At 39.5% G+C, this 25,047-nt stretch overlaps 1 protein-coding gene across 1 annotated transcript; it reads right to left on the minus strand.

The window, feature by feature from the left end:
• Nucleotides 1-14,128: 14,128 nt before the first annotated feature.
• On the minus strand, nt 14,129-16,118 carry LOC132405145 (D(1) dopamine receptor-like). The gene has a single exon (XM_059989848.1). It carries the CDS (start codon nt 16,045-16,047, stop codon nt 14,683-14,685), a length of 1,365 nt encoding a protein of 454 aa, XP_059845831.1. The 5' UTR covers nt 16,048-16,118; the 3' UTR covers nt 14,129-14,682.
• Nucleotides 16,119-25,047: the final 8,929 nt, after the last annotated feature.

Genomic DNA, 25,047 nt, shown 5'->3' on the forward strand with positions numbered 1-25,047 from the left:
CTAGTATGGATTCAAACATATTATAATTACTGCCTCCTTTACCTTCATCTCCCAATAAAATCTGGATTATTACACAACCCCCAATCTAAGAGCCTTTCCCTGAGTATGCTCAAGCACGAACTGCTCTAAAAAGCCATCTCATAGGCATTCAACAAATTCCCTCTCTTGCGATCCAACACCGACCCAATTTTCCCAATCCCCTTGCATATTGAAATCCCCCATTACAATTGTGACATTACCCTTATTACACGCCCTTTCCAGCTCCCTTTGCAATCTCAACCACACATCTTGGCTACTATTTGGAGGTACATGTACCTTTTAAATATACCTTTCCCATCTCACCTTAAACACATGCCTTCTAGTTTTAGACTCCCCGACACCGGAACCAAGACTGTGACTATTCACATTATCTGTGTTCCTCATGATTTTATATACCACTATAAAGTCAGCCCTCAGACTTGTAAGTTCCAGGGAAAAATGTTTCAATCTGTCCACTCTCTCTTTACAACTCAAGCCCTGCAGTCTTGGTTTAAGTTTCCAACAGCAGCTATTTTTTGTGAGTGTTTTAGTTTGGGTGAGTGAGTATAAGCGAATGCAAGTAATAACATTTTGGATGAATTGGAAATTATAAATGTTGAAGAATAGAGTCTGAGAAGAATAATATTGAGGAAATCAAATCCAGTGATGACGTGAAAGAGCATAACAAGATCAAATCAAAAAATGTTACTATCCACAAGAGAACCTATCAAAAGAACTTTATTAGATTAGTCTGAAATGCTGAAATGGAGGTTAACAACTATGATTTGTAGTTCACTTCAATGTGACCAATTCTTATACTCTGAAAGTGTTCTTCAGAAATCAATATCTGGATTTATTATCCAGACTGGCTTTTCTCAGCTGCATAATGACCTCTTACATGATATTACAGGGTGCAAGCTAACAAGGCAAAATTAGCTGAAGATATTCCTTGAGCACATTAGTCTCTTACAATCCAATTTGCATTATTTGTGTCAAGAATATTGTATACGAGATCTCCTCAAAGGCAAATTACTCCCATCCCAATAAAATATAATGCCACACAGAAATTAATCTTAGTCTTTAATGGGAACAGGAAATAAATCATGAGAACAGTGAGTGAAGCATCTACCCTTCTCCTCTATCTTGACAGCATGAGGGCTGAACAATTTGGTTGCAAGAAACATACTGCAAGCAATCAGCTTACTGCTCTTAGTAGTAGATGCATATAGAATTTAAGAAGCAAGAGCCCTTAAGCTGCCAGAATCAATAGGCCAAGTCAACAGGGGAGGATTTATGGGGTTTTCAGTTCATTTGGCTCCAATAATATGTACACTATATAGGTAACTAAGTGGCTGTATCATTCATATGTCAATCTGAAATGATACTGTATGCGATACTCCAAATAGTTTTTTAATTTATCTGCCAATCATCCATTATTTTCCAATCAAGGGTGTTTTTTTTTTGACAATTTTCCTAGTAAACTTTTAAAAATTATTATGTGGGTATAAAGAATCTGTAATATTAATTAGTGAACTAGAGAATGCAAAATTTCAATCAACTTCTTCATGTTAGAAGCACAGAGGTACAAAATTCTAAATTTCTGACATAAAATATTGAAATTATGCTTTCAGCAAGTACCAAGGAAGAAAGTGGCTTCTATATGATAAATGAATCATAATTATAAATCTTCCCCATTTAAATAGGTTCATGTATTCGTTGTGTATTACAGAGAAAATTTTCCAATATATTTAATTTCAAAAAGTATCATTGTTTTGAGCACTGACTTTAGTAAAGAGTTTACTAAATATTAGTCCCAGATCATAATCCCATGCTGTGAATCAGCAAATAATGACAAAAGTGAGGTATCATTCAGCTTATGTGAAAATTTTCCTAGAGAAGTGGACAGATGGTGCTTAAGATGGGACCAAAAGTTTATAGTAAAAGCACTAAATCATAAAACGAAGTTTGAATACAAAAAGATTACAAGTAAAATTAATTAATGAGTACAAATGTCCAAAAACTGATTAGGCTCAGATGTGGTACAGAGGCAAAATAGGGTGAACAGTGATCTAGAATCAAAACAGAAGAGGAACTTGGCATTTAGACAGGGTTTAAAAACATTCAGGTGAATCAAATAAAACATGAAAATATTTGAACATTAGCCAATAATCTTGAAATTGGTTTGCTGAAGAACAAGCAAGACTGGTGAAGAAGTTGATGTTGTTGAGAGGAGCCTTAGGCTATGTGACACTATTGAAAAGGGGTGAGAAACGGCAGATGGAATGTAACTTCAAAAATGTGAGGTGGTAAACTTTGGGAGTATGATAGAACTGGAATTAAAGCAAGTCCTCCTTAATTCAAACAGATTAACTATGGAAAGAAGGAAATTAATGTGTTTACAGATTATGTCATCAAAAAGCTGCTTGTAGTTGAATAATGGTAGGAAGCCTCAGAGAAATTCAAGAAGTCTATGAACAAATCTTGCGTTGTCAAAAGTTTGGTGAAGAAAAGGATACGGTCGCAAATATAAACTCTGATAGCCCATGAATCAAGGCAGCAGAAATGTAGTTCTATAACAGGAGAAACAAAGAGGATGTCTGGCTTAGTATCCTGAGGAAGCCAGGAAAACTGAAGAGCCAGTTCTCAATTTTAATGGCCAAGAAGTTCATGAGCTCCTTGCGCATTGTGGGAGGTGCCAGTAAAGAAGTGAGATAATTCACAGTACTGTATTAACTTAAAGAGGGCTGAAAGAAATGTTACATAGGGTCGAAGTGGTTATGTGCAGAGCTTTAGAGAGAATTTAGCTAGAAAGGGTTACCAGAAATTAAAACATTGAAGAGGAATATGGGATGCAACGGAGAATTTTTTTGGAGTCATCCTAATTCCTTCAATCGAAATAAATATGTTTTTCTCCTCAAGCAGCTACAGTATTTGTTAATCATGCTACTGAGCACCAATGCATTCTGAATGGTGGCTAGGATAAACAAGGAGTAAAAAAGCAAGAGTGAATATCGGACCACTGGAAATGATGCTGGAGAGGTAGTAGTGGGGGGGGGGGGGGGGCGCAAAGAAGTATAAAGTAAGTATTTTGTATCAGTCTTCACTGGCAGAATGCCAGAAATTCAAGAGTGTCAGGGGATAGAAGTGGGTGTAGTTGCTATTGCTAAGGAGAAGCTGCTTGGAAAGCTGAAAGTACTGAAAGTAAATAGGTCACCTGGACCAGATGGACTACACCCCAGGGTTCTGAAAGAGGTAGCTGAGGCATTAATAGTGACCCTTCAAGAATACTAGATTCTGGAATGGTTCCAGAGGACTGGAAAACTGCAAATATCACTCCACTCTTTAACAAGGAAGGGAAACAGAAGAAAGGAAGTTATAGGCCAGTTAGTTTGACTTCAGTGGTTGGGAAAATGTTAACATCTATTATTATGGGTAAGGTTTTGGATTACATGGAGGCTCATGATAAAATAGGCCAAAATCAGCATGGTTTCCTTAAGGGGAAATCTTGCCTGACAAAACTGTAGGAATTATTTAAGGAAATAACAGGCAGGATAAACATAGGACAGTCAGGGAATATTGTGTTCTTGGATTTTCAGGAGACCTTTGACAAGGTGCCATACATGAGGTTGCTTAACAAGATAAGAGCCCATGGTATTACAAGAAAGAAGCTAGCATGGATCAAAGATTGGCTGACTGGCAGGAGGCAAAGTGTGGGAATAAAGCAGGCCTTCTTTAGTTGGTTGCCAGCGATTAGTGGTGTTCTGTAGGGGCTGGTGCTGGGACTGCTTCTTTTCATGTTATATATCAATGATTTGGATGATGGAATTAATGGCTTTCTGACCAAGTCAGCGGATGATGCAAAGTCTAGATGGATGGGCAGGTAGTGTTGAGGACTAGCACAAGAATGATTCTCCCAATGAGGAGAGTTTGATTGCTCTGTACCTGTACTGCTGGCGTTTAGAAGAATGAGGAGGGATTTCCTTGAAACCTTTCAAATATTGAAAGGCCTAGATAGATAAATTAAAGTCTAGTACCAGAGGGTACAGTCTCAGAAGAGAGGGACATCCATTTAGACAGATGAGAAGGAATATCTTTAGCCAGGGGGTGCTGTGTCTGAGGAATTCATTACCACAGACATCTGTGATGGCCAAGCCATTGGTATATTTAAAGTGGAAGATGTTATGTGCTTGGTTAGAAAGGGCTTCAAAGATTATGGGGAGAAGGCAGGAGAATGGAGTTGAGAGGGTTAATAAATCAGTCATGTTGGAATGGTGGAGCAAATTCGATGGGCTGAATGGCCTAATTCTGCTCTTATGTCTTATGGTTTATAATACTGAAAACTGAAGCACTGAAGCACTTCAATACTCGTTTCAAACATTTCAGCACTTGGTGACGTATTGTGACCCACTAAAGATTAAATGCAAGTAATTTTACATTTTGTATTATAATTAAAATTTTCCATTTTTAAGATAGTGCTCCAAATCATATTATTATTTTAATTGGCCACAATCCTGAAGAAAATCTCTAGAACACTTTCATCTGGATTCAGCCGGGTTGAGTCACAGATCTATTATTACTCTTACCAGCAGAAACCTGACAAAAATTTGATAGGGGCAATGATGTTCTCTTAACTCTGAGAAATAACCTTTTGTGTCAGGAAACAATCTAACAATCTGAGGAATGACGAACTTTGAAACTATTGAGGGAAAAAAAACAATTTTCTGGTCCTCTGACAACATTTTCTGATATTCAAACTTGCACAATAGTTGAGGCCAGGGAGCTCTTATAGTTTACATATTCTTTTGATCAACTACTTATAAAAGATTCTCCTTTCTTTGATAACCGAGATAATTTTTAAAAAACTGACCAGTTTTATTCTGTTCATGCAATAAAAGCTTCAAGTTGAGACTAATAACCCTCAGACAACTTTAAACAATGTGGACTGCCAATTAACTGAAAAAATGCCATGAAGTTGCTGTACAAAATGTTCTGTTTCTCCATGAATTGTACAAAAGTGATAACTCACTTTCTAACCATCATCCAATTGCATCAATAATATGAGACTCCTGTATTTGCATAGTAGACACTGACTGACTGTCACAGTAAGGTAGAGCTTGTACATTTTGTCCAAGTACCCTTATTAACATGGAATAAGTTTTACATAGTGATAAATAACATCCCTCTTAATATTGAATCTCAGTTTTTTTTTTCAGATTTTAAAAATTGTTCTTTCTCTGTAATTTTACCTTGATGTCTCTACTTCCTCTCACTCATTCTTGATCTAGATTTTCTTTCCTTTCGCTCTTCTGCTTTGATTTTAAATTGACTCATTATTCTAATTTATACTTTCTAGTTTAAGATCTGTACTTTACCCTGATCTGATTGGTAAAGGAGAAACACAGCTGCTTTCTCAGAGGGTATCACATACTTTGAACTTCTAATTTACAGAAACTGCAAGGTGGATGGTTACTGAACTTGTATCAGGCAGTTCAAGTCTAACAAATGGCAGGCACTGTTCATCCCTAACTACGATAAGTAAAGGCACAATAAATTTGAGAAAATTAATACTGTTAAAATTATGTCAGACCACAAGACCTTAAGATGTAGGACCATACTTAAGCCTTTCAGCCCTTTGAGTCTTCACCATTCAATCATGGCTGATTTAGTATCCCTCTCAAACCCATTCTCTAGTTTTCTCCTGCTGCTCGACTTTTAACTAAAACCAAGATGAGAGTGCATATCACTCTAACTATTCTGCATTAGCTTCCTGTATCTTTTAGAACTGTTTTTAAAATTTTCTTCCTTGTTTGAAAACTCTCAATAATCTGGGACCAGAGTACAACACAGAATCGCTTTTGTTTTATAATCCTGCTCAAGCTATCAGGTCTTCTGCCAGTCTCTTACATTTAAACAGTCTCCCTCAAAAGATAATTGACAGATCACCTGATTGAAGTACGCTCCTGAACTGTGGAATTCAATACCTAAAACTAAAAGAGATGCAGACTCAGTTGACACTTTTAAATGCCAGCTCAAAACCTAGGTATATAACTTCCCTTTTAGTTAATATATGTTTGTCTTTTATATTCATGTTTGCTCTTTATCCCATTGTAAAGCACCTTGAACTACATGGTCTATTTGAAAGTGCTCTATAAATAAATAATAAAGTCTTTAAAGTGCTTGATAATAAATAAGTTATTATTATTATTCACCCGCAACCTTTGATGCCCTTACTAATCAAGTAAGATTTGTCATCATTACGTTAAATAATCAATGAGAATCGATCTGAAATGTGACAACAGCATTCATTATCTGAATTTTCTACAACTATTTAAGGTAGAAATAAAGAGTCACATTTTGAGTGTAGAATTTGAATGTTTTCAATCTAAAACATCAAATTTACTTTTGCAAACAAAAGAAAATCTGCAGACGCTGGAAATCCAAGCAGCACACACAAAATGCTGGAGGAACTCAGCAGGCCAGGCAGAATCTATGGAAAAAAGTACAGACAAAGTTTCAGGTGAGACCCTTCATCAAGACTGGAGGGAAAAAGATGAGAAGTCAGAGAAGAAGGTGGGGGTGGGGTAGGGAGGAAGAAACACAAGGTGGTAGGTGACAGATGAAACCAGGAAAGGGGTAGTGGAGGGTGGGGGGTGAAGTAAAGAGCTGGGAAGTTGATTGGAGTTGATTGTTGAAGGAGATACAGGCCATGGAAGAAAGAAAAGGGAGAGGAGCACCAGAGGGAAGTGATGGGAAGGTAAGGAGATAAGGTGAGAGAGGAAAATGGTGAAAATGGAGGGGACATTACCGGAAGTTCAAGAAATCAATGTTCATGCCATTACGTTGGAGGCTACTCAGATGGAATATAAGGTGGTGCTCATCCAAACTGAGTGTGGCTTTATCGCAACAGTAGAGGAGACCAGGGACTGACATGTCGGAATGAAATTGGGAAGTGAAATTAAAATGGGTCGCCACTGGGAGATCCTGCTTTTTCTGGTAGATGGAGCATAGGTGTTCAGCAAAGCGGTCTCCCAATCTACATCGGGTCTCACCAATATATTGGAGACCACACCGGGAGCACCGGATACAGTAGATGACCCAAACAGGCACACGGGGAAATGTCACCTCACCTAGAAGGGATGCTTGGGACCCTGAATGGTAGTGAGGGAGAAGGTGTAGGGGCAGGTGTAGCACTTGCTCTGCTTGCAAGGATAAGTGCCAGGAGGGAGATCAGTGGTGAAGGACAAATGGACAAGGGAGTGGTGTAGAGAGCAATCCCTGCTGAAAGCAGGAAGTGGAAAGAGGGTAGGAGGGAAAGATGTGCTTGATGGTGGGATCCCATTGGAGATGGCGGAAGCTCCATAGAATTATGTGCTGAATGCGGAGTTTGGTGGAGTGGCAGATGAGGGCGAGGAACCCTATCCCTGGTGGGGTGCTGGGAAGATGAGGTGAGGGCAGACGTGCCCGAAATAGAAGAGATGCAGTTGAGGTCAGCATTGATGGAGGAGGAAGGGGAGGGAGTGTCAGAAATGGACCAGGTGAATTTGCGGGCAAGGTGGAAGTTGGAGGCAAAGCTGATGAAGTCGATGAGTGCTTCATTGGTGCAGGAAGCAGCACCAATGCAGTCGTCGATGTAGCGTATGAGATGTTGGAATGTAGATTTCCATGTCATCACCAAAAAGGCTGGCATAGCTGAGCCCATACGAGTGCCCATGGCTACACTTTTTGTTTGAAGGAGGTGGGAGGAGCCGAAGGAGAAATTATTGAGAGTGAGAACAAGTTCCGTTAGACGGAGGAGAGTGATGATGGAGCAGTACTGGTTAGATCTGGTGTCCAGAAAGAAACAGTGAGCATTGAGGAAGGTGTAAAGAGATGGGACACCATAGTGAAAGTAAGATGATAGGGGCCAGGAAACTTGAAATCATTGAAAAGAACAAGTGCGTATGAAGTGTCACAGATGTCGGTGGGAAGAAACTGAACCGGGGGGGATAAGACTGAGTCGAGATGTGCAGATATAAGTTCAGTGGGCCAACTGGACATGCAGGTTCGTGGATCTTGAGTAGGAGGTAGAAAGGGGAGGTGCAGGATGAGGGAACTATGAAGTTGGTGGCAGTGGATGGGAGATCCCCAGAGTTAATTAGGTTGGTGATGGTGTGGGAGACAATGGCCTGGCGCTCTTTAGTGGGGTCCTGTTTCAGGGGTAAGTAAGAGGAGGTGTCTGACCTTAGCAAGGTACTACAGCACCCACACTTATCTGCAGGTTTGATGGTGAGGTTAGAATTAGTGCAGAGAAGGTTTCCTTCCGTTTTGTTAAATGCTGATGCATTTCAAGAGCAGTTTTTTTTTACTATGATTTTTTCTCAGTTCCTTGGTTCGCTTATTTTGAGGAAAAGCACTTTCTAAGGTTGACTCCCTACTGCAAATAGTCACTGCCATGTGCTTCTGAAAATGAAACATCACACCGATGTGAAACAAATATTTACATCCTGACTTAGTGGCTTAGCTGCATGTTAAAAATCATTGGGTGGAGGTATGTCTCTAACAAAAGGAGCTGTAGGACACTCCTTTCCTCCACTAGCCTGCAGGTCACCTCTGAGCAAGGTGTAGCACCTGCTTAGGCCCCCGATCAGGGTCAGGTGAAACCATGGGAGCAGGTGGTGGATGGTCATATGAGCAGCTGATGCATATTACAAGTCCCGATAATGCAACCACAGACGCCAGACAGGCAATCTCTGAACAGTATTGATAATGGCTGGGGTCACTTGCCTTCTAAAGACACTGCCCAGAAGAAGGGAATGGCAAACCACTTCTGTAGAAAAATTTGCCAAGAACAATCATGCTCTTGGAAATCTATGATTGCCCACATCATATAACATGGCAGATAATAATAATGATGATGGTGATAAACCAATGACTCAGATTTTTTTTTGTTTTGTTTTGCCTCTTCTTGAATTTCTAAATGATTGGGAAAGTGACCAATGTATAATGAAGAAGTACATTGCAGTTTTCCCTTTGTGAACATTGAGTTAATACCTGCTTTTGTCATTTCAAAAATGACATACTCTGAAATATTCCCAAGCTCCTGTTAAAATTACTAATATAATTTTGAAAAAGAAATAGGCAGGGGGAAGATGATGATGAAAAAAGCTATTCTGCTCAATGCCAAACTTGCTCAAAAATTATAGTTTGTAGCATATTATCATTTCATTTTATTTCCTGAATTCTGTTGATTGGCAAATATTTCTATTTACACTGTGAATGCTAATGGAAATTGGATTGAGGGGCTATTGAGTTCAATGAAATTCTGAAGTTGAATTAATATCAATAGATATATAACCATTTGCCCAAAATGCTTCTATTCAGTCATCAATACAGTTCTTTCATATTGTCAGTTCAACCTTTTATATTTCTAATTCTGTTATTTAATGTTATTTGTGTTTATAGATTATAATTTAAAGATTCTTAAATAAAGACATTTAAAGATTCTAGAGTGTGAGGATTGCTCCCATACCTTTGTATGTACAGAGCAGGTCTCCTTCTAAATTATGCTATTTGTGGAGACACCCTATTGCTAAGCTAAAAGTTAATGTGAGAACACAAGAACCTAGGAAACAGAAACAGGCATAGGCCATTCAGCTTCTTGAACATGCCCCCAGTCAATAAGATCATGGCTGATCCTGTGCCTCCTAATCATTGTGCTACTTCACTTACTGTCCAAAACTTACTGATCTCAGCTTGAACTACACTCAAAGTCTTAGCTTGTCAAGCATTCTAAGGTGCAAAATTGTATGTTAGAGAATATGAGTGTAATTTAGTGGATAAATGACTCCCCCTCCTACTTTATTGAGATATTAGGATTCATGTTGACTATTTGTAGGGAAGCATAGTGACTTATCAATTTCAAGGCTTTAGTTTTCCTTCTGGTAAACAGTAGGTCTATGTAGAATCTCCGTTGCAACTTTTCAATCATAGTATGGTGAGGGGAGCTGGAAGCAGGGAAACTGGAGATAACCTGAAGGGGATATTAGATGGACCAGTAACAACTCCAGCACATTTACTAAACCTAAACATTTACTGTGCTTGCATGGTATATGTTCTCCCAACTTGTACCTTGACAGCAAGTGACAGGATCTCAATTGACACCCAAAGTATTTATTACTGTAATTGTAACAAGTAGAAGTTTTGGCCAGTCAACACAGGACCTACACAAGTTACCAGCAGCTGGAAGCACAGCTGTAGAACAAAAAGAAAATTAACTATTTAAGTTAAAGTTATCTCTTGTCAGACAGAAAATCTTATATGCGACTGTGTTTTAAATGAGTGAGGAGCAAATGCCATAATCACTAAAACAACTTTGAAAACTATAATTATCTTTTTTGCCTTTAAGGTCATACATACTGCTGACTATTGACCAGTAAATTCAGTGCTTTGTAAGTGGAGGAATTACTAAATAAAACTGAACATGTGAGCTCAGTATTTAGCTATAGAGATGTAATAATTATCCTACGATGCATTAGTGAGGAGTGTATGTAGTTTAGTTAATCTCCTTTGCTGTATCGGACCCTCAACCATCCCATTTGATAATATATTTATATGTCAATGTTTAAACCAAAAGCATCAAAAATACCACAGCAATGGACTAAAAATAGAAATAATTTGTGCATTAAGCTCGGGTGCCGACCCAGCAAGTAAATGCACTACCTGGTGCAGCACTAATCTAGGCAAACCAGAAGATCACAGCTTTGATTCCCAAGCTGTGTTAAATTAGCTGATCTCAGTCAGAATAACAGATGGGCACTTAAACAGGTCTCAGCAGCCCAGGAGTGGAAAGCAAAAGTATTATTCTTGGTTCCTCATCCACAACTGCTCTAGAGTGACCTCTACTGGAAAGACATAAAAAGAAAAAAGGCTGAGACTCCAGGGCAATCAGATCCATGAGAAAATAAACTGAAGAAACAGAGGTGAATGAACTTTCATCCTGATTGAAAAGCTATAAAGATGTAATAAGGAATTTAGATGCAAGGCAGAATGACAAAAGAGAAAGACCATGATAAAGGGTAAGAATGTTGAAAGATATGGTGCAGGTAAAGAAATAAAAGGGTTCAGATGAGGTGCAAATACCAACAGCAGAGCAATTGTCATCATAGATATCATGACCATGAATTGAAGTTACAGAATGCAAAGAGGAGACTGTGAAGTTGGGAAATGTCCAGTTAAATGGTGCTCCTCAAGCTCACATTGTATTTAGTTAGAACAGTGATGATAAAAAAGTCAAAATAGATTCCTATATGGCAGTGAATTAAAACGACAAGTGACCAGAGGTTTGCACACTGAACAGCAAACTAACTCCTAATTGGTAATTTGTAGGAAAGACTATACTGTATGCAGTGAATACGTACCCTGTGCTTGAAGAAATACAAGTTAAATGCTGTTTTGCCTGCAACAACTGTGTAGGGCCTTGTGGTAGGAAAAGAGAGGAAATCAGTGCAAAGTCAGAATTTCCTTTTCTTCCACAAGAGGGTTTCCATGGCATTGGAGAGGTGATGGGGGAATGGACTGGGGTATCACAGACTGGTTGAAATGCTAAAATAGGAGGAAGGAGACTATTGTGTTTTGATTGAAGTGGCAGAAATGATGATCCATTGAACATAGTTCTGCTGGGATGGAAGATAATTGTAGGGAACCCCAATGGGTACTGGAAGGAGGGGAAAGCAAAGGGCTAGGAAATGGAACGTGAAGGTCCCTATCAACCAGAGTGAAAACAACAGTCACTGACTGAGATAGAAGGCAACTATATGGGAAGCAAAAGTGTAATAACTGGCATCACTGGAATGCATTTAATGGAGAGGGAAAACTGAGGGAATGGAGCAAATTAATTACAGAAAGCGAAGTAACACACAAAACAGCATCTGTGCAGCACAATGGACAAATGATGTTTCGGGTTGAGATCCTTCATCTGGACCCTCCCGAGATGCTATCTGACTTGCTGAGATCCATTATTGATTCATGTGCTGCTCCAGACTCCAGCATCCTCAGTCCCTCTTGTGTTTATAGTTACAGAATGTGGACTGAGCTGGAAGTGTAGCTATGGAGTGAGTGAGTTAATTGTTCAAGTCAGTAGACAGCTTTTCTCCAAAGTGGAAATATGGAAGTGTGTAAAGTAAGCAAAATCTTGCAAGTACACTAAGGTAAAAGCAAAGTTCAAGAGTTATACACTTCAAAACAAACTAAATGCTACCAGTACAGACTGATGAACTTGAAATAAAAGATGTAAGAGGGAACTTGAGAATGGACAAAGTAAGTTCCATATATCCTGAAAAAGAAAAGCCAGAGACACATATAGGATGCTTGGACAGCATTTTTTTAAATTAGAGAACGTGGGTGATGTCAAGGCAGATGTTTAACCGGACTGTTGGTGAGTACAAGCTGATTAGACTTGCTTTCAAAATGCAAATGTTATGTTCAAAGTTCAAAGATCAGAGTAAATTAAGTATCAAAGTGCATACTTGTTCCAATTTTCTTGCAGGTAATAGTAAAGAAATACAACAGAATCAATTAAAAAAAACCAGACACAAAGGCTGACAAACAATGAATATGCAAAAGAGGATAAACTGTGCCAGTAAAAAAAGCAAATAGTAAGTAAATCAATAGTATGGAAAACATGAGGATTATGTGGGAATTTTGTCATACTGAGTTAACTTTGATACCCTGTTTTGCAAATGGTTTGTAGAATAATGGCTAGAAACTTTGAACCTGCAGCAGTGAATGGTGTCCGTTGATGAAGATTGCATCTGGAGGTGTCTGTGAGGGTGATGTTTTATTGGAAACGTACCACCTGTAGAGAAACGAGAGTTAAGTCCTAGGGATTTAATTCCGGCATTTTTAAAAGGCAGATACTGTATGGCTCCATACCACAGATACTTTAAAGTTGATTTTGTTTACTTGCAATAAGTATTAAAATGCTAACGTGACGGGCCTATACCACGATTGATCTTTATAGCCAAGAAAGCGAATACATTTCCAGCACCAATAATTCTACCGTGCCCAAGTTTCCCAAACACTGGCCTTTTAACAATACACAGGATCAGTGCCGCTGTCAGTTGTCGAATTAAACATTTAATTACATGACATTCAGTTGTACATTCGCTATCGGTATCAGAATTGCTCAGCCCTCTAGTCAAAACAGTCTCATAAACATCAGAAAACATGAAATCGCCGTGCGTTTGGCTTTTGAGCTTCTAAGCCATGTTTGTTTCTTGATTTAACAGGGTGCGTGGTGATTGCAGATTCAGGTTAGGATGACACAGGCACACAGTGACTTTTTTTTTCCAAAAGAGCTAGTTTTGAGGTAAGCAAATAAATCATACATGACGCAGTTCCAAGCTTCCACGCGTGCGCACAGCACCCAATCCAACAGCACACAATGAACAATTTCCACGTAGTACTATTTCTTTGCTTCGGTATATTATTACAGGAAGCGAAGGCAAGAAGTAGAGATATTAATTATTGAAAGAGTAATGATTGAAAACAGACTGAAGGGCAACAAAAAGCATTTTGATAATATATACTATATAATATAATATGAACAATGATTATCGGATATCAAATGGATGCTTGGAACTGGTGCGATAACATCTCGATATAGGAATGAGCACAGAAACCACGTCACATAAAGATGTGCAGTTCATTTACTGTTTAACAAACGGGCAGAATGGTTTCTACAGTCCGACAACACAATCCATCCGCACCTCGACAAGTTAAAGTAATGGGAATTTTCAGCGGAAAAAAAATCTATATACTAGCTATATCCTCACATTTAGTGTATTATGTGTACCATTACGAGTTGTACAGGAACGTTATAACCGTTAGTAAATACTTATATTTTGAGTACAATGTGTTAAAACTTTGGGAAAAAAGTACTGTCGAAAGCCTTTTTCACATCAACATCGTAGTACTAGCACTATTCGTATGTTTTTTTTCTCTGTGTAAGAATTTGTTATTATTGGAGTGTATGGGAACAGCCAGCCAAACCAAATAATAAACAAGTTCCAATCTTGAATATAGAATATATTCGAGTATTCGTTACTTAGTTGTATATCCGACTTTTATAAATATTAATCTTAGAATTAAGATTCTTTAGTTTTAGGTGTGTTCGAATAAAAAGAAAATAAAAGTGTGTAACTCCATTTCATCAAGGGCATAGGGGTTATCAGAAACCCAATTAAAGGCTTCAGTTATTTATAATCCGATTTCTGCCCACATACAGTACAAGCTCTATTCCACAGCGATTGACATCGCCTGAAGCAGGGCTCCATTCAAGTATTCTGGACAATATTTTGAAATATGGCTGGTACGATGGGACCGAAGCACTGAATAAGTCATCTCAGTCCCTCACTGGGCAGTTCCTAAAGACAATAATCTACCCAGGAGAAATTAGACGCAGAAGACACCCGCAGTATTTAATTCAGTTTACTCTTCATCAGTGAATCTGGGGGAAAGAACGATCCTGTTAAATATAACTTGTTTCAAGTAACTACAGAGAGCAGTGCATTGCAAATTGTGGATGCTAGGTGAACCACGTCTATTAAATTTAATACCAGCTCGCAAGTACAGTATTTTGCCTCTTGGGTGAAAGGCGGCACCTCCCTGGTATTGGTTTGTAAACCGTCAGGTGTGTTGGCCATTTTGAGTGACAGGAATTATTTTCTCCAGCGACACATCAGTCTCATATTCTCCATTGCTGGACAGAAGACTGACCGCCCCATGTTGGGAGACCGGGGAAAGTTTTATGCAGCGGTTGGGATCCATAGGATTTTCCTGAGTGCACGGCACCGAATGGGGGATCAGGTAGACGCTGTTCTCCACTTTATCTAGGGAGCCACCGGGGTTATAGGCCGACACACCGTTGTGGATGGTGACCGTCTCCACCGCGTCGCTGTTACAGAAAGAGTCGCAGCCCAACAGGGTGGAGAAAGCCTTGCGGAAATCGGCGTTGAAGGCGTAGATGATGGGGTTGAGGGAGGAGTTGGCCCAGCCAAACCAGACAAACACGTCGAAAGTGCTGCCACTGACGCACGGCAGATGCGCCACCTTGCTGTTGGCATGGGCTTGGGTCCCGCAAAAGGGCACGATGCAATTGAGAATAAAGAATGGTAGCCAGCAGCAAACGAAGACCCCCATGATGACTGACAAGGTCTTGAGAACTTTGGTCTCTCGTTTGAAGGACATTTTGAAGGAGCTCTCGGGTTGCTGGATGTCGGCGTTGCTGCCGCTGCTCCTGCTGCTCTGGCAGTTCTTGGCGTGCACGGCTGCTCTCTCCAGGGCCGAGATGCGCCGAATCTGCTTCTGGGCGATCCGGTATATTCTGGTGTAGGTGACGATCATGATGGCCACGGGGATGTAGAAGCTGATCAGAGACGAGGAGATTGCATAGGTCCTGTTCAGGCTTGAGTCACAGTTCTCCCCTGGGTATTGAGAAGTGTTGTAATCCAATACTATGGTGCGTTTAGCCTTGTGCCAATTCAACTGCACAGGTATAAAAGAGATCAGGATGGAGAGGGTCCAGGCCACACTGATCATCACAAAAGCCACGTTAGGTGTCATCTTGCGCTCGTAGCGGAATGGGCTGGAGATGGCCCAGTATCGGTCCACGCTAATGATACAAAGATTCAGGATGGAGGCTGTGGAACACATTATATCAAAGGCTACCCAGATGTTACAGAAAGATCCAAAGGGCCAAAACCCCGCGATCTCGCTCACCGCCTTCCAAGGCATCACCAGGACGGCCACCAAAAGATCGGATACAGCCAATGAGATCACGAAGAAATTGGTAACTTTCGATCGGAGATGGCGAAATCTGATCACAGCCGCACAGACCAGAGTGTTCCCCAGTAGCGTGGAAAGTATCAACAAGGAGAGGAAACAGCCCGTAAGCACGCGAAACGATGAGTCCTTCTCAGTATCCTTCGAGCCCCCATCCATGGCGGTCGTGTTCAGTCTCATAGCTCCAAGGAGGGAGGACCCCTCGTTCATTTCCCCAACTGTGATCGGCTTTCGCAACTAAACCTAACAAATGCGATCATGCCGAAAAATGTCCTTTCATACTTCCAACAAAAAAAAGACCTACCTTCAAACCAACCCCTCGGTGGCTCGGTCCACTATTAGTCAACGTATTTTATTCGGATTTAGTTTTATTTTAAAATCCATAATCGCGACGTGCAGCAACATTTCTTCCCCGTTGGTGGCCTGAGGGAAAAAAGTAACTATGACTATTATACCGTTCCCAGGTGCAGGAGTCCAAAATTCTGCAGAAAAGAATACCCCCTATATATTGCATACTAACACGGTATTGATCCCTTGTACACGTCCATATTTATTTTTCTTCTCTTGCATCGTACGGAGCGTATAAATCTAATTTAGTAGCGGTGCGAGATTCTTTGTAGTTTTCAAAGCTTCTGTCTCAGAACTTCTCAATTTAGATTCCCCTCGCCTCCAGCATTAAAAAAAAGTCCACATACTCTGCGCTCTGCCATTCACTCGACTTTCCTTAGAAATATCAAAAGATCAGAAATCAAATGTAACCTTTAAATAACCATAAAATTACATGAATTTCGTCCAGACAGCAATCCGCTTCGATTCGCACTACAGCTGTGATCACTGGTAGGTCTACACCCAACAACTGCTATAATAAGATGAAAGCCGAAAATGCTCGGAACACGCGGCAAGTCGGACAGCCTCTAAGCAGGAAGGAAGGCAGAGTTAATGTTTCACGGTGGCAATCCTATGTCAGAAAAGATTTCCGATGTACTGAAGATGTTGGTTTGTAACGAAGCATTTGCATGGTGTTTAAAGATAATACTCACTCCATCTCCACCACATCCCAAATCTTAGACAACTTTACGCAGGAAGTCTTCTCAACAGAAGTAGTTTGTTGGGGAATGTACAATCCGCGGTGATTCGGTTAATCCCGCTCATCTCGCCATTCGGAATGTGTGCCTTTAATCTTTCCAGTGTAGCTTTGATTCGACACGCCGATGTTTTCCTAGGCTGCGTTTGCACAGGAAGCAAAACTGTTAGGTACTCCAACCTACGTAAAAACACTTCGTAGTCTTCTGTCCCTTCTCTCCCGAGAGGGTGTCTGTTGACCATGCATTAAGCACTATCGTATAAACTCGCTTTAAAGCGAAAATACACGGTCGTCGCGATTTTCACGTCCATGTCGAGAAAAATGCAGCTCCTAGTGATATCCTGTAATTATGTCGAGGAGCACACACGGCCAAGCACTGACACCAGAAATCTTCATCACAGTCAAGTCGCCGGCTTTGGTGCATGTGTCGTCATTCACAAAATGTGGCGACTCGTAGTAGCTCTTGCGACCTCTTTTTATCTATTTCTCGAGTTCCGTCGATAATGAATGACCTAAGATCTGGGATTACCGGACGCGATCTTGTTGCGCCATCAAGCGGTTTGCGGACAATGTTCTCGAAGGCAAAGTGGCGTTTCTGGTCGGGGACTATGCATAAACACTGAGTTCATTGGCTCTTACAACCAGCGAAGGTGGCAGGAGGATCACTGAACAACCCTGTCGGTCAAGAGGAGGGCAATAGCTGTTTATTCCCCTCCATAGATATTACCCGACTTGCTGAGTTCCTCCAGCATTTTGTGTGTTGCAAGATTTCCAGCATCTGCAGAATCTCTTGTGATAATGAAGGCAACAGCTTAACCATGTAAGCAAATACTCCGGAATACAAGTAGGTATGGCAAACCTCTATTAACGCAATTACTTTTATAAAGTTCGAGTGACCACCTTTCCTTTGTCACGGCATCAGTGATGTGGCGAGATGACCTTACCTTTCCTAGATTCGTTATATACAGTTGGGGAACAGTTTGCAATTTATAAAGTAGCTTACGCTTGAAATTTCCGTACCATGCTTAATATGCACCGACTATTTTACAAGTTGCCAGTCAATAATAAAGCCAGAAATTCAGGGCGCACAAGCAGGTCAAATAGCATCTATGAAAATGGAAACGAAGTTAACGTTTCAGATCACAAAGCCTTCGTCTGAATTCCAACTTGTATTTCGTTTTCTTTCACGTGCAAGAAAAGCTGTGATTGAAAGAGCAGTCCTTTCATAAAGCGTTCTAGTTTACAGTCTCAACAATTTGATTTTTTTTATAACTCGCACTATTGCTTTGTGTTTCTGATTAACGAAATATATTTGCTGTGTCTATTGTTTTTTATGAAAACCATGCACCTTTAAGGACAGTCTGCCCAAATTGATTGTCCCATTCCAGAGGTTGAGAGAGAGAATCACGGGTTGCGAGCTTCTCTGGACCATATTGTGAATTGTGCAATCACGACTCTTAACTGCATTTGTTTGGTTTATTTCAAATAAAGTTTTTAATTTATTTTTATAATATTTCTAATTCTAAGTACAACAAGGGCAAGAAACACAAGATTCCACCCCCCCCCCTCCCTGAAGTGAATATTGCAAGTCCGCCACCACATTACATTATTTATGATAAAGCTCTAAGGACAAAGTGTTTATATATTGAGAATTTTTGGGATAACAAGTTTAATAATTCATTCTTTTGCCAATAACCTTGGAATTTTCTTATCCAGAAAAATAATTACTATAGGTTAGCAACAGTTTCAGTTTATTTGACAGATTTTAAATCTATTGTTATAAAAATAACATGCATAATTTATCTGATCAGAGGTAAATGATTTCAAAATCATATCCCGCAACAAATACTAGTAATAGTAACACAGCCTTTTCACATGATAAGCTCCATTGATCATTTTTAATTTTTAAGTTTGTTTTATTTTGAACTAAAATTAAAAATAAGACTTTGTAATTTGATACTAACACAAATTGAATATTCTACTATCGGAAACTCATAGGATTAAAACATTATGAAAAATTTATTTTGCCTTGTTTTGGGGACTCATCTTTTTTCTCTCAATGTTTTTTAATAAGTACAGGTTACTACTGGAATCTATTTATGATATAATCATGAAAATGCAGCAGCTGTATATTTCTTGCCTTTAAATTAATTTGATATTGGTGCTTGATATGTGCATTAACAGTAAGGCGGGTATTGATGCCACCATTAACTGCCCTGAGAAAATTGAAGGATATCTTTGCCTTGTTATTCAGAATGTAAATGGAGAAAGGTCAAGAAGATACCTCTTCAACATTAAAGGATTTCATTTATGGGCAACACTTCTTTAAAATCAAAGATTATGCAACTCCTGTGGAAAAACAAAATAGTGATCAAATATCTTTTCTACAGGGAGAATAAGAATGAATAGACAAGGAAATAAAAATTGAGGTTTTAGTGTAAAAAAAGAGAGAATGCTGGAAATACCCAGCAGATCAAAAATCATTTTCTGATGAAGCAATGGGTTTGTTTCTATCCCCACAGATGCAGCCTGATCTGCTGAGGTATATCAACATTTTCTTTAATTTCCAGATTTTTAGTACCTTTTTTTGCTTTTTAGTAGGATTGTTAACATTGACCCAGAGATGTGGAAATGAAAGGGTTATGAGGATGAGCATTAATGGATCACAAAATAAGGAAATGCACTGTCCAGGGACAAAGGATTTGATTGTGAAAGTAAGGTTGGAAGAGACCGTGGAGAAAGTGGCGCTGGTGGGGAATGGTATGTGTAAGTATTAGAATAACTGAGGCATGAGAGATGAGGCAGAATCAGACAAGACTGGTGGGTTTTCTTCAATGGTCCCTCAAACAATCTTCTACTGAGAGCGTGGGATCCAACTCATTTGTAAGGGTAAGGGCAGCTCAGGGCATCTCTCACTCCATGGCCTACTGGTCTGACAGTACAATTTTCACTCAGTGTAAGGTCCTGCTCCAAGCTGTCAAATCTTCCATCAATTGAATGTTGGTGAAGCTTTTAAACTAACTTAATAAAATAATAGAAACACCTACTTACATTTCCACTGTAACTGTTTGCTGTACTTGCAACCAGTAAATCTGATGTAGGTCCAGTGAGTAGATTTACCAGCCTGCCCGCTGTGTCAGCATGTTTGAATAGCCCTACTATGCTGTGTGTGTGTATCAGTGGAAGATTTTCAACAATATTTCAATATGCAGGTAAATTGGGAAAATTAGGTTGATGCTGGATCCCATGAGAGGGAATTTGTAGAATACTAATGAGATGGCTTTTTCGAGCAGTTTGTGGTTGAGCTCACGAGGAAAGGCAACTCTGGATTGGGTGTTATGCAATGAACCAGATCTGATTAGGGAGCTTAAGTTAAATAATCCTAAGGAGGCAGTGATCATAATATGACAGAATTCACACTGCAGTTTGAGTGGGAGAAGAAAAGGTCAGATGTATCAGTATTACAATGGAGTAAAGGGAATTACAGAGGCATGAGAGATGAGATGACCAAAGTTGATTGGATGAGGACACTGACAGGAATAATGGCCTAACAGCAATGGCTGGACTTTCTGGGAAATCTTGCCTGGCAAATCTATTGGAAGTCTTTGAGGAAGTAACAAGCAGGATAGACAAAGGAGAGTCAGTGGATGTTGTTTACTTAGACTTTCAGAAGGTCTTTGACAAGATGGCCTTAACAAGAGCCAGTACTATTACAGGAAAGATACGAGTATGGATAGAAGATTAACTGACTGGCAGGAGTCAAAGAGTGGGAATAAAGGGGGACTTCTCTGGTAGGCTGCGCGTGACTTTTGGTTTTCCGCAGTGGTCAACGTTGGGACTGCTTCATTTCATGGTTTTCTGACCAAGTTTTGTAGATGTTATGAAGATAGGTGGAGGGGTAAGTAATGTTGAGGAAGCAAATAGTTTTCAGAAGGACTTAGTCAGATTAGGAGAACAGGAAAAGAAGTGACAAATGGAATACAGTGTCAGTAAGTGCATGGTCATGCACTTAGGTGGAAGGAATAAAGGTGTAGTCTATTTTCTAAATGGAGAATTCAAAAATCAAAGGCTATCCTAATAGAGTTGAGGGCCCTTGTACATGATTCCTTGATGGTTAGTATACAAGTTGAGTCAGTGGAAAGAAAGGCAAATGCAATGTTAGCATTCATTTTGAGAGCACTGGAATATAAGTCATGTTGAGGCTTTATAAAACATTGATCAGACTGCATTTGGAGTATTGTGAGCAGTTTTGGGCCCCTTTTCTAAGAAAAGATGTGCTGGCATTGAAAAGGGTCAAGAGGTGGCTCATGAGAATGATTCTTGTTATGAAAGGGTTAACATGCTATATGAAGAGTGTTTTATGGCTCCTGACCTGTATTCATTGGAGTTTAGAAAAATGGGGGTAGGGTGATCTCTTTGAAACCTATTGATTATTGAAAGGCCTAGATAGAGCAGATATGGAGAGGATATTTCCTACGGTGGGTGAGTCTAGGATCAGAGGGCACAGCCCCTATTTTGAGGGATATCCATTTAGAACAGATATGAGGAGGAATTTCTTTTGACAGAGTTTAGTGAATCTGTGGAATTCATTGCCTCTGACTGCTGTGGAGGCCAAATCATTGAGTGTATTTAAAGCAGAGGTTGATAGGCTCCTGATTAGTCAGGGTGTTAAAGATTATGGGGAGAAGGCAGGGATGGTGGATCAGACTCAATGGGTCAAATGACCTAAATCTGCTCCTATATCATATGGCTTAATACAGTGTGATACAATTTTTGAGGCATAAGGCAGGATTTACACTTAACTTTTGTGCTGAACTGCAGAGCTACCAGGAAAACTGAGAGGAAACTCTAACCTTTTGGACTGCCTTACTTTGCATTGTATGCTTCAATATTGTTATTTCTGATATCATAAGTTACATCTTCCTCAATATGACAATTAATACTGATTACATATATTCATCTAGCAACATTGATATAAAGTCACTTTGTTACCTAATTTTTTTGTGGATTGCAACCACTTTAATTAAGGATGGTGCCAGGAAAAATATTAATGCACCAAAATAAGACCTTAAGTGGAAGTAATTGGGTTCAATGTTTTGGCACTGAAATCATTTGAATCTTATAACAGGTCTCATTCAATGAACATCACCAACTTCACCATTTCCAGGCAACTAAACCACAAGGGAAGGTGGAAATAGAACCAGGTGCTTACTGAAGCTATTTTGGAGTTGCACAAAATTACATTCAAATTCAAATCATCTAAAAGGAAAAATCCACGATATTTTAAGTAAATTGGCTCAAAACTTGATAAGGAAAGTGATACTGTACTGTTGAAATTTTTACCCAACTCATAATTATTGAATTCATTAACCCAGAGTCTTTATCGGGAAAAGCTAGATCTTCATGTAAAGATGAACTTACATTTTCTTGAATGCTCCGAAAGGTTTTAGTTGCCCACTATACAAAGAACAGGAATGTCAGCCAACATTGATTCACTAGAATGAATACTGGGATGAGAAACTACAAATTTAAGAAATTGGAGATGCTGGAACTATTTCCATTACAACAAACAAGATAACAAGTATGGTACTATGCATGATCCCAGCAAATTTAAAGAAGTTAGTAAAGAGAGATAGATTGTTGCCATAGCAGTTATGAATATTCTCAAAAACATTGTCATTTTTGTCATCCTCAATATTCAATGTATTCCCTCACATTTGCTGTAAATAAGCTACACTCTCCACTCAATTTTCTGATGGACATGAAGCACACCCACCAACACTAAAATAATATAATTAGAAAATCTTTTGCAATTCTCTTCCTACACATTTTTTCCCTTTACATCCCAAGGCAGCTCAGGCAAAATCAACATGAATCTATGAAATATGGCAGAGGTTTCTGAGACTGTAAGAAACAGGATAGAAATGGGAACACAACATCTGTACACTGTTTGGCTCCCTTTGCCTAAAAAAAATGATTTTGCAGCATTGAAGACATTTCAAAGGAGATTTTCCAAGCTAATTTTTGGGAGGAGAGGCTTATCCTTTCAAGAGGAGGTAGAAAGTTTGGGTCCAGATCCTTTGGAGTTTAGAAGAATAGATAGTGACACTAGGAGGGTCGACAGGGTAGATAATTGCACCCGTGAGAGGATCGCAGATGAGTGGACACGGTTACAAAAGGAAGGGTCAGTCATTTAAAACTGAGGTATGTAGAAATTTCTTCCCTCTGAAGGTAGTTGGATCAATGAAAACCTCTGTCCCTGACAGTGGTGAAAGCCGAATTATTAGATATATTCAAGATGAAGACTGATAGATATTTAAAAGGAAATATTCTTGCAAGCAGATTTACTAGAGCTGTTCGGAGTGGTTTAAACTATGGCATGGGGATGGGAACCTTTATGGTAGAGCTGAGGATGAGCCAGCAGATTTACAAGTAGATGATGAGTGTAACATAAATGTAAGGAAGGAAGGACAAGCCAACAATTGGGTACAAATGCAGACAGAGGAAAGAGTTAAATTGTACCATAGAGGCAAATTCAAAAAGGCGAAGAATGCAGGACCAAAGGTGTCGTGTTTAAATGCGTGTAGCATTCAGAATAAGGTGGATGAACTCATAGCGCAACTAGAGATTGGTTGGTATGAAACTGTGAGCATCACTGAGTCATGGCTGAAAGAAGGCCATACTTGGGAACTTAATATCAAAGTATATTTTGTATTGAAAGGACAGGAAAGAATGCATAAGAGATGGAATTACATCCTTAGAATGAGGTGACATAAGGATAGAGCTTTGTTGAATCTTTGTGGGTGGAGTTCAGAAACTGTAAGGGTAGAACAACATTAAGGAAATCAAATATAGGCCTCCAAATAGTAGGCACGATGTGGGATTAAGATTGCAAAGAAAAGTGGAAAAGGCATGTAATAAAGGTTATGACATAATTGTAATGGGGTCCTTCAATATGCAAAGGGATTGGGAAAATCAGTTTGCCATCAGATCACAAGAGAGGGAATATGTTGAATGCCTATGAGATGGCTTTTTAGAGCAGCTCGTGCTTGAGCCTACTTAGAGAAAGGCTATCTTAGATTGGGTGTTGTGTAAGAACCCAGATCTTATTAGGGAGCTTAACGTAAAGGAACCCTTAGAAGGTAGTGATCATAATATAATTAAATTTATACTGCAATTTGAGAGGGAGAGGCATAACTCAAATGTATCAGTATCACAATGGAATAAAGGAAATTACAGAGACATGAGACAGGAGCTTGCCCAGTGCTGAAGGATACTAGCAGGGATGATGGAAGTGAAGAGATGGCTAATGTTTCTGGAAATGGTTCACAAAGCACAGGATAGATAAGTCCCACAGAGGAAGAAATTCTTAAGTGGCAGGGCTTGGCAGCCGTGGCTGACAAAGGAAGTTAAGGACTGCATAAATGCCAAGGAAAGGCCACATAAGGTAGCAAAAGTGAGTGGGAAGTTGAATGATTGGGAAGCGTTTAAAATCAAACAAAAGGCAACTAAAAAGGCTGTAAGAAGAGAAAAGATGAAATATGAGGGCAGACTAGCCAATAATATAAAGCAGGATACCAAAAGTTTTTCCAGATTTATAAAGAGTGAAAGGGAGGTGAGGGTTGATATTGGACCAGTGGAAAATGATGCTGTTGAGGTAGTAATGGGGTACAAAGAAATGGCAGATAAACTTGATGGGTACTTTGCATGTGTCTTCATTGTGGAAGACACCAGCAGTGTGCTAGAGGTCCGTGACTGTCAGGAAGCAGGATTGAGTGTCATTGCTATTAAGAGAGGTTGCTGAAGAGATAACAGATACACTGGTCATGATCTTCCAAGAATCACTTGATTCTGACATATTCCCAGAGGAAATATCACACCATTCTTTAAGAAGGGAGGAATGCAAAAGGAAGAAAATTATAGACCAGTTAGCCTAACCTCAGTGGTTGGGAAAGTGTTGTAGTCTATTATTAAGGATGAGGTTTTGGGGTATTTGGAGACTAATGATAAAATAAGTCAAAGTCAGCATGGTTTCAGTACAGGGAAATAAAGCCTAACAAATCTGTTAGAGTTCCTCGAGGAAGTTACAAGCAGGGTGGACAAAGGAGAGGCAGTGGATGTCATTT

The sequence above is a fragment of the Hypanus sabinus genome, chromosome 15 (assembly GCF_030144855.1).
Source record: "Hypanus sabinus isolate sHypSab1 chromosome 15, sHypSab1.hap1, whole genome shotgun sequence".
In the NCBI taxonomy this organism is placed as follows: domain Eukaryota; kingdom Metazoa; phylum Chordata; class Chondrichthyes; order Myliobatiformes; family Dasyatidae; genus Hypanus; species Hypanus sabinus.

Bases quoted from the DNA above. Each gene is read 5' to 3' on its own strand.
- LOC132405145 (XM_059989848.1), bottom strand. From the start codon at position 16,047: ATGAACGAGGGGTCCTCCCTCCTTGGAGCTATGAGACTGAACACGACC.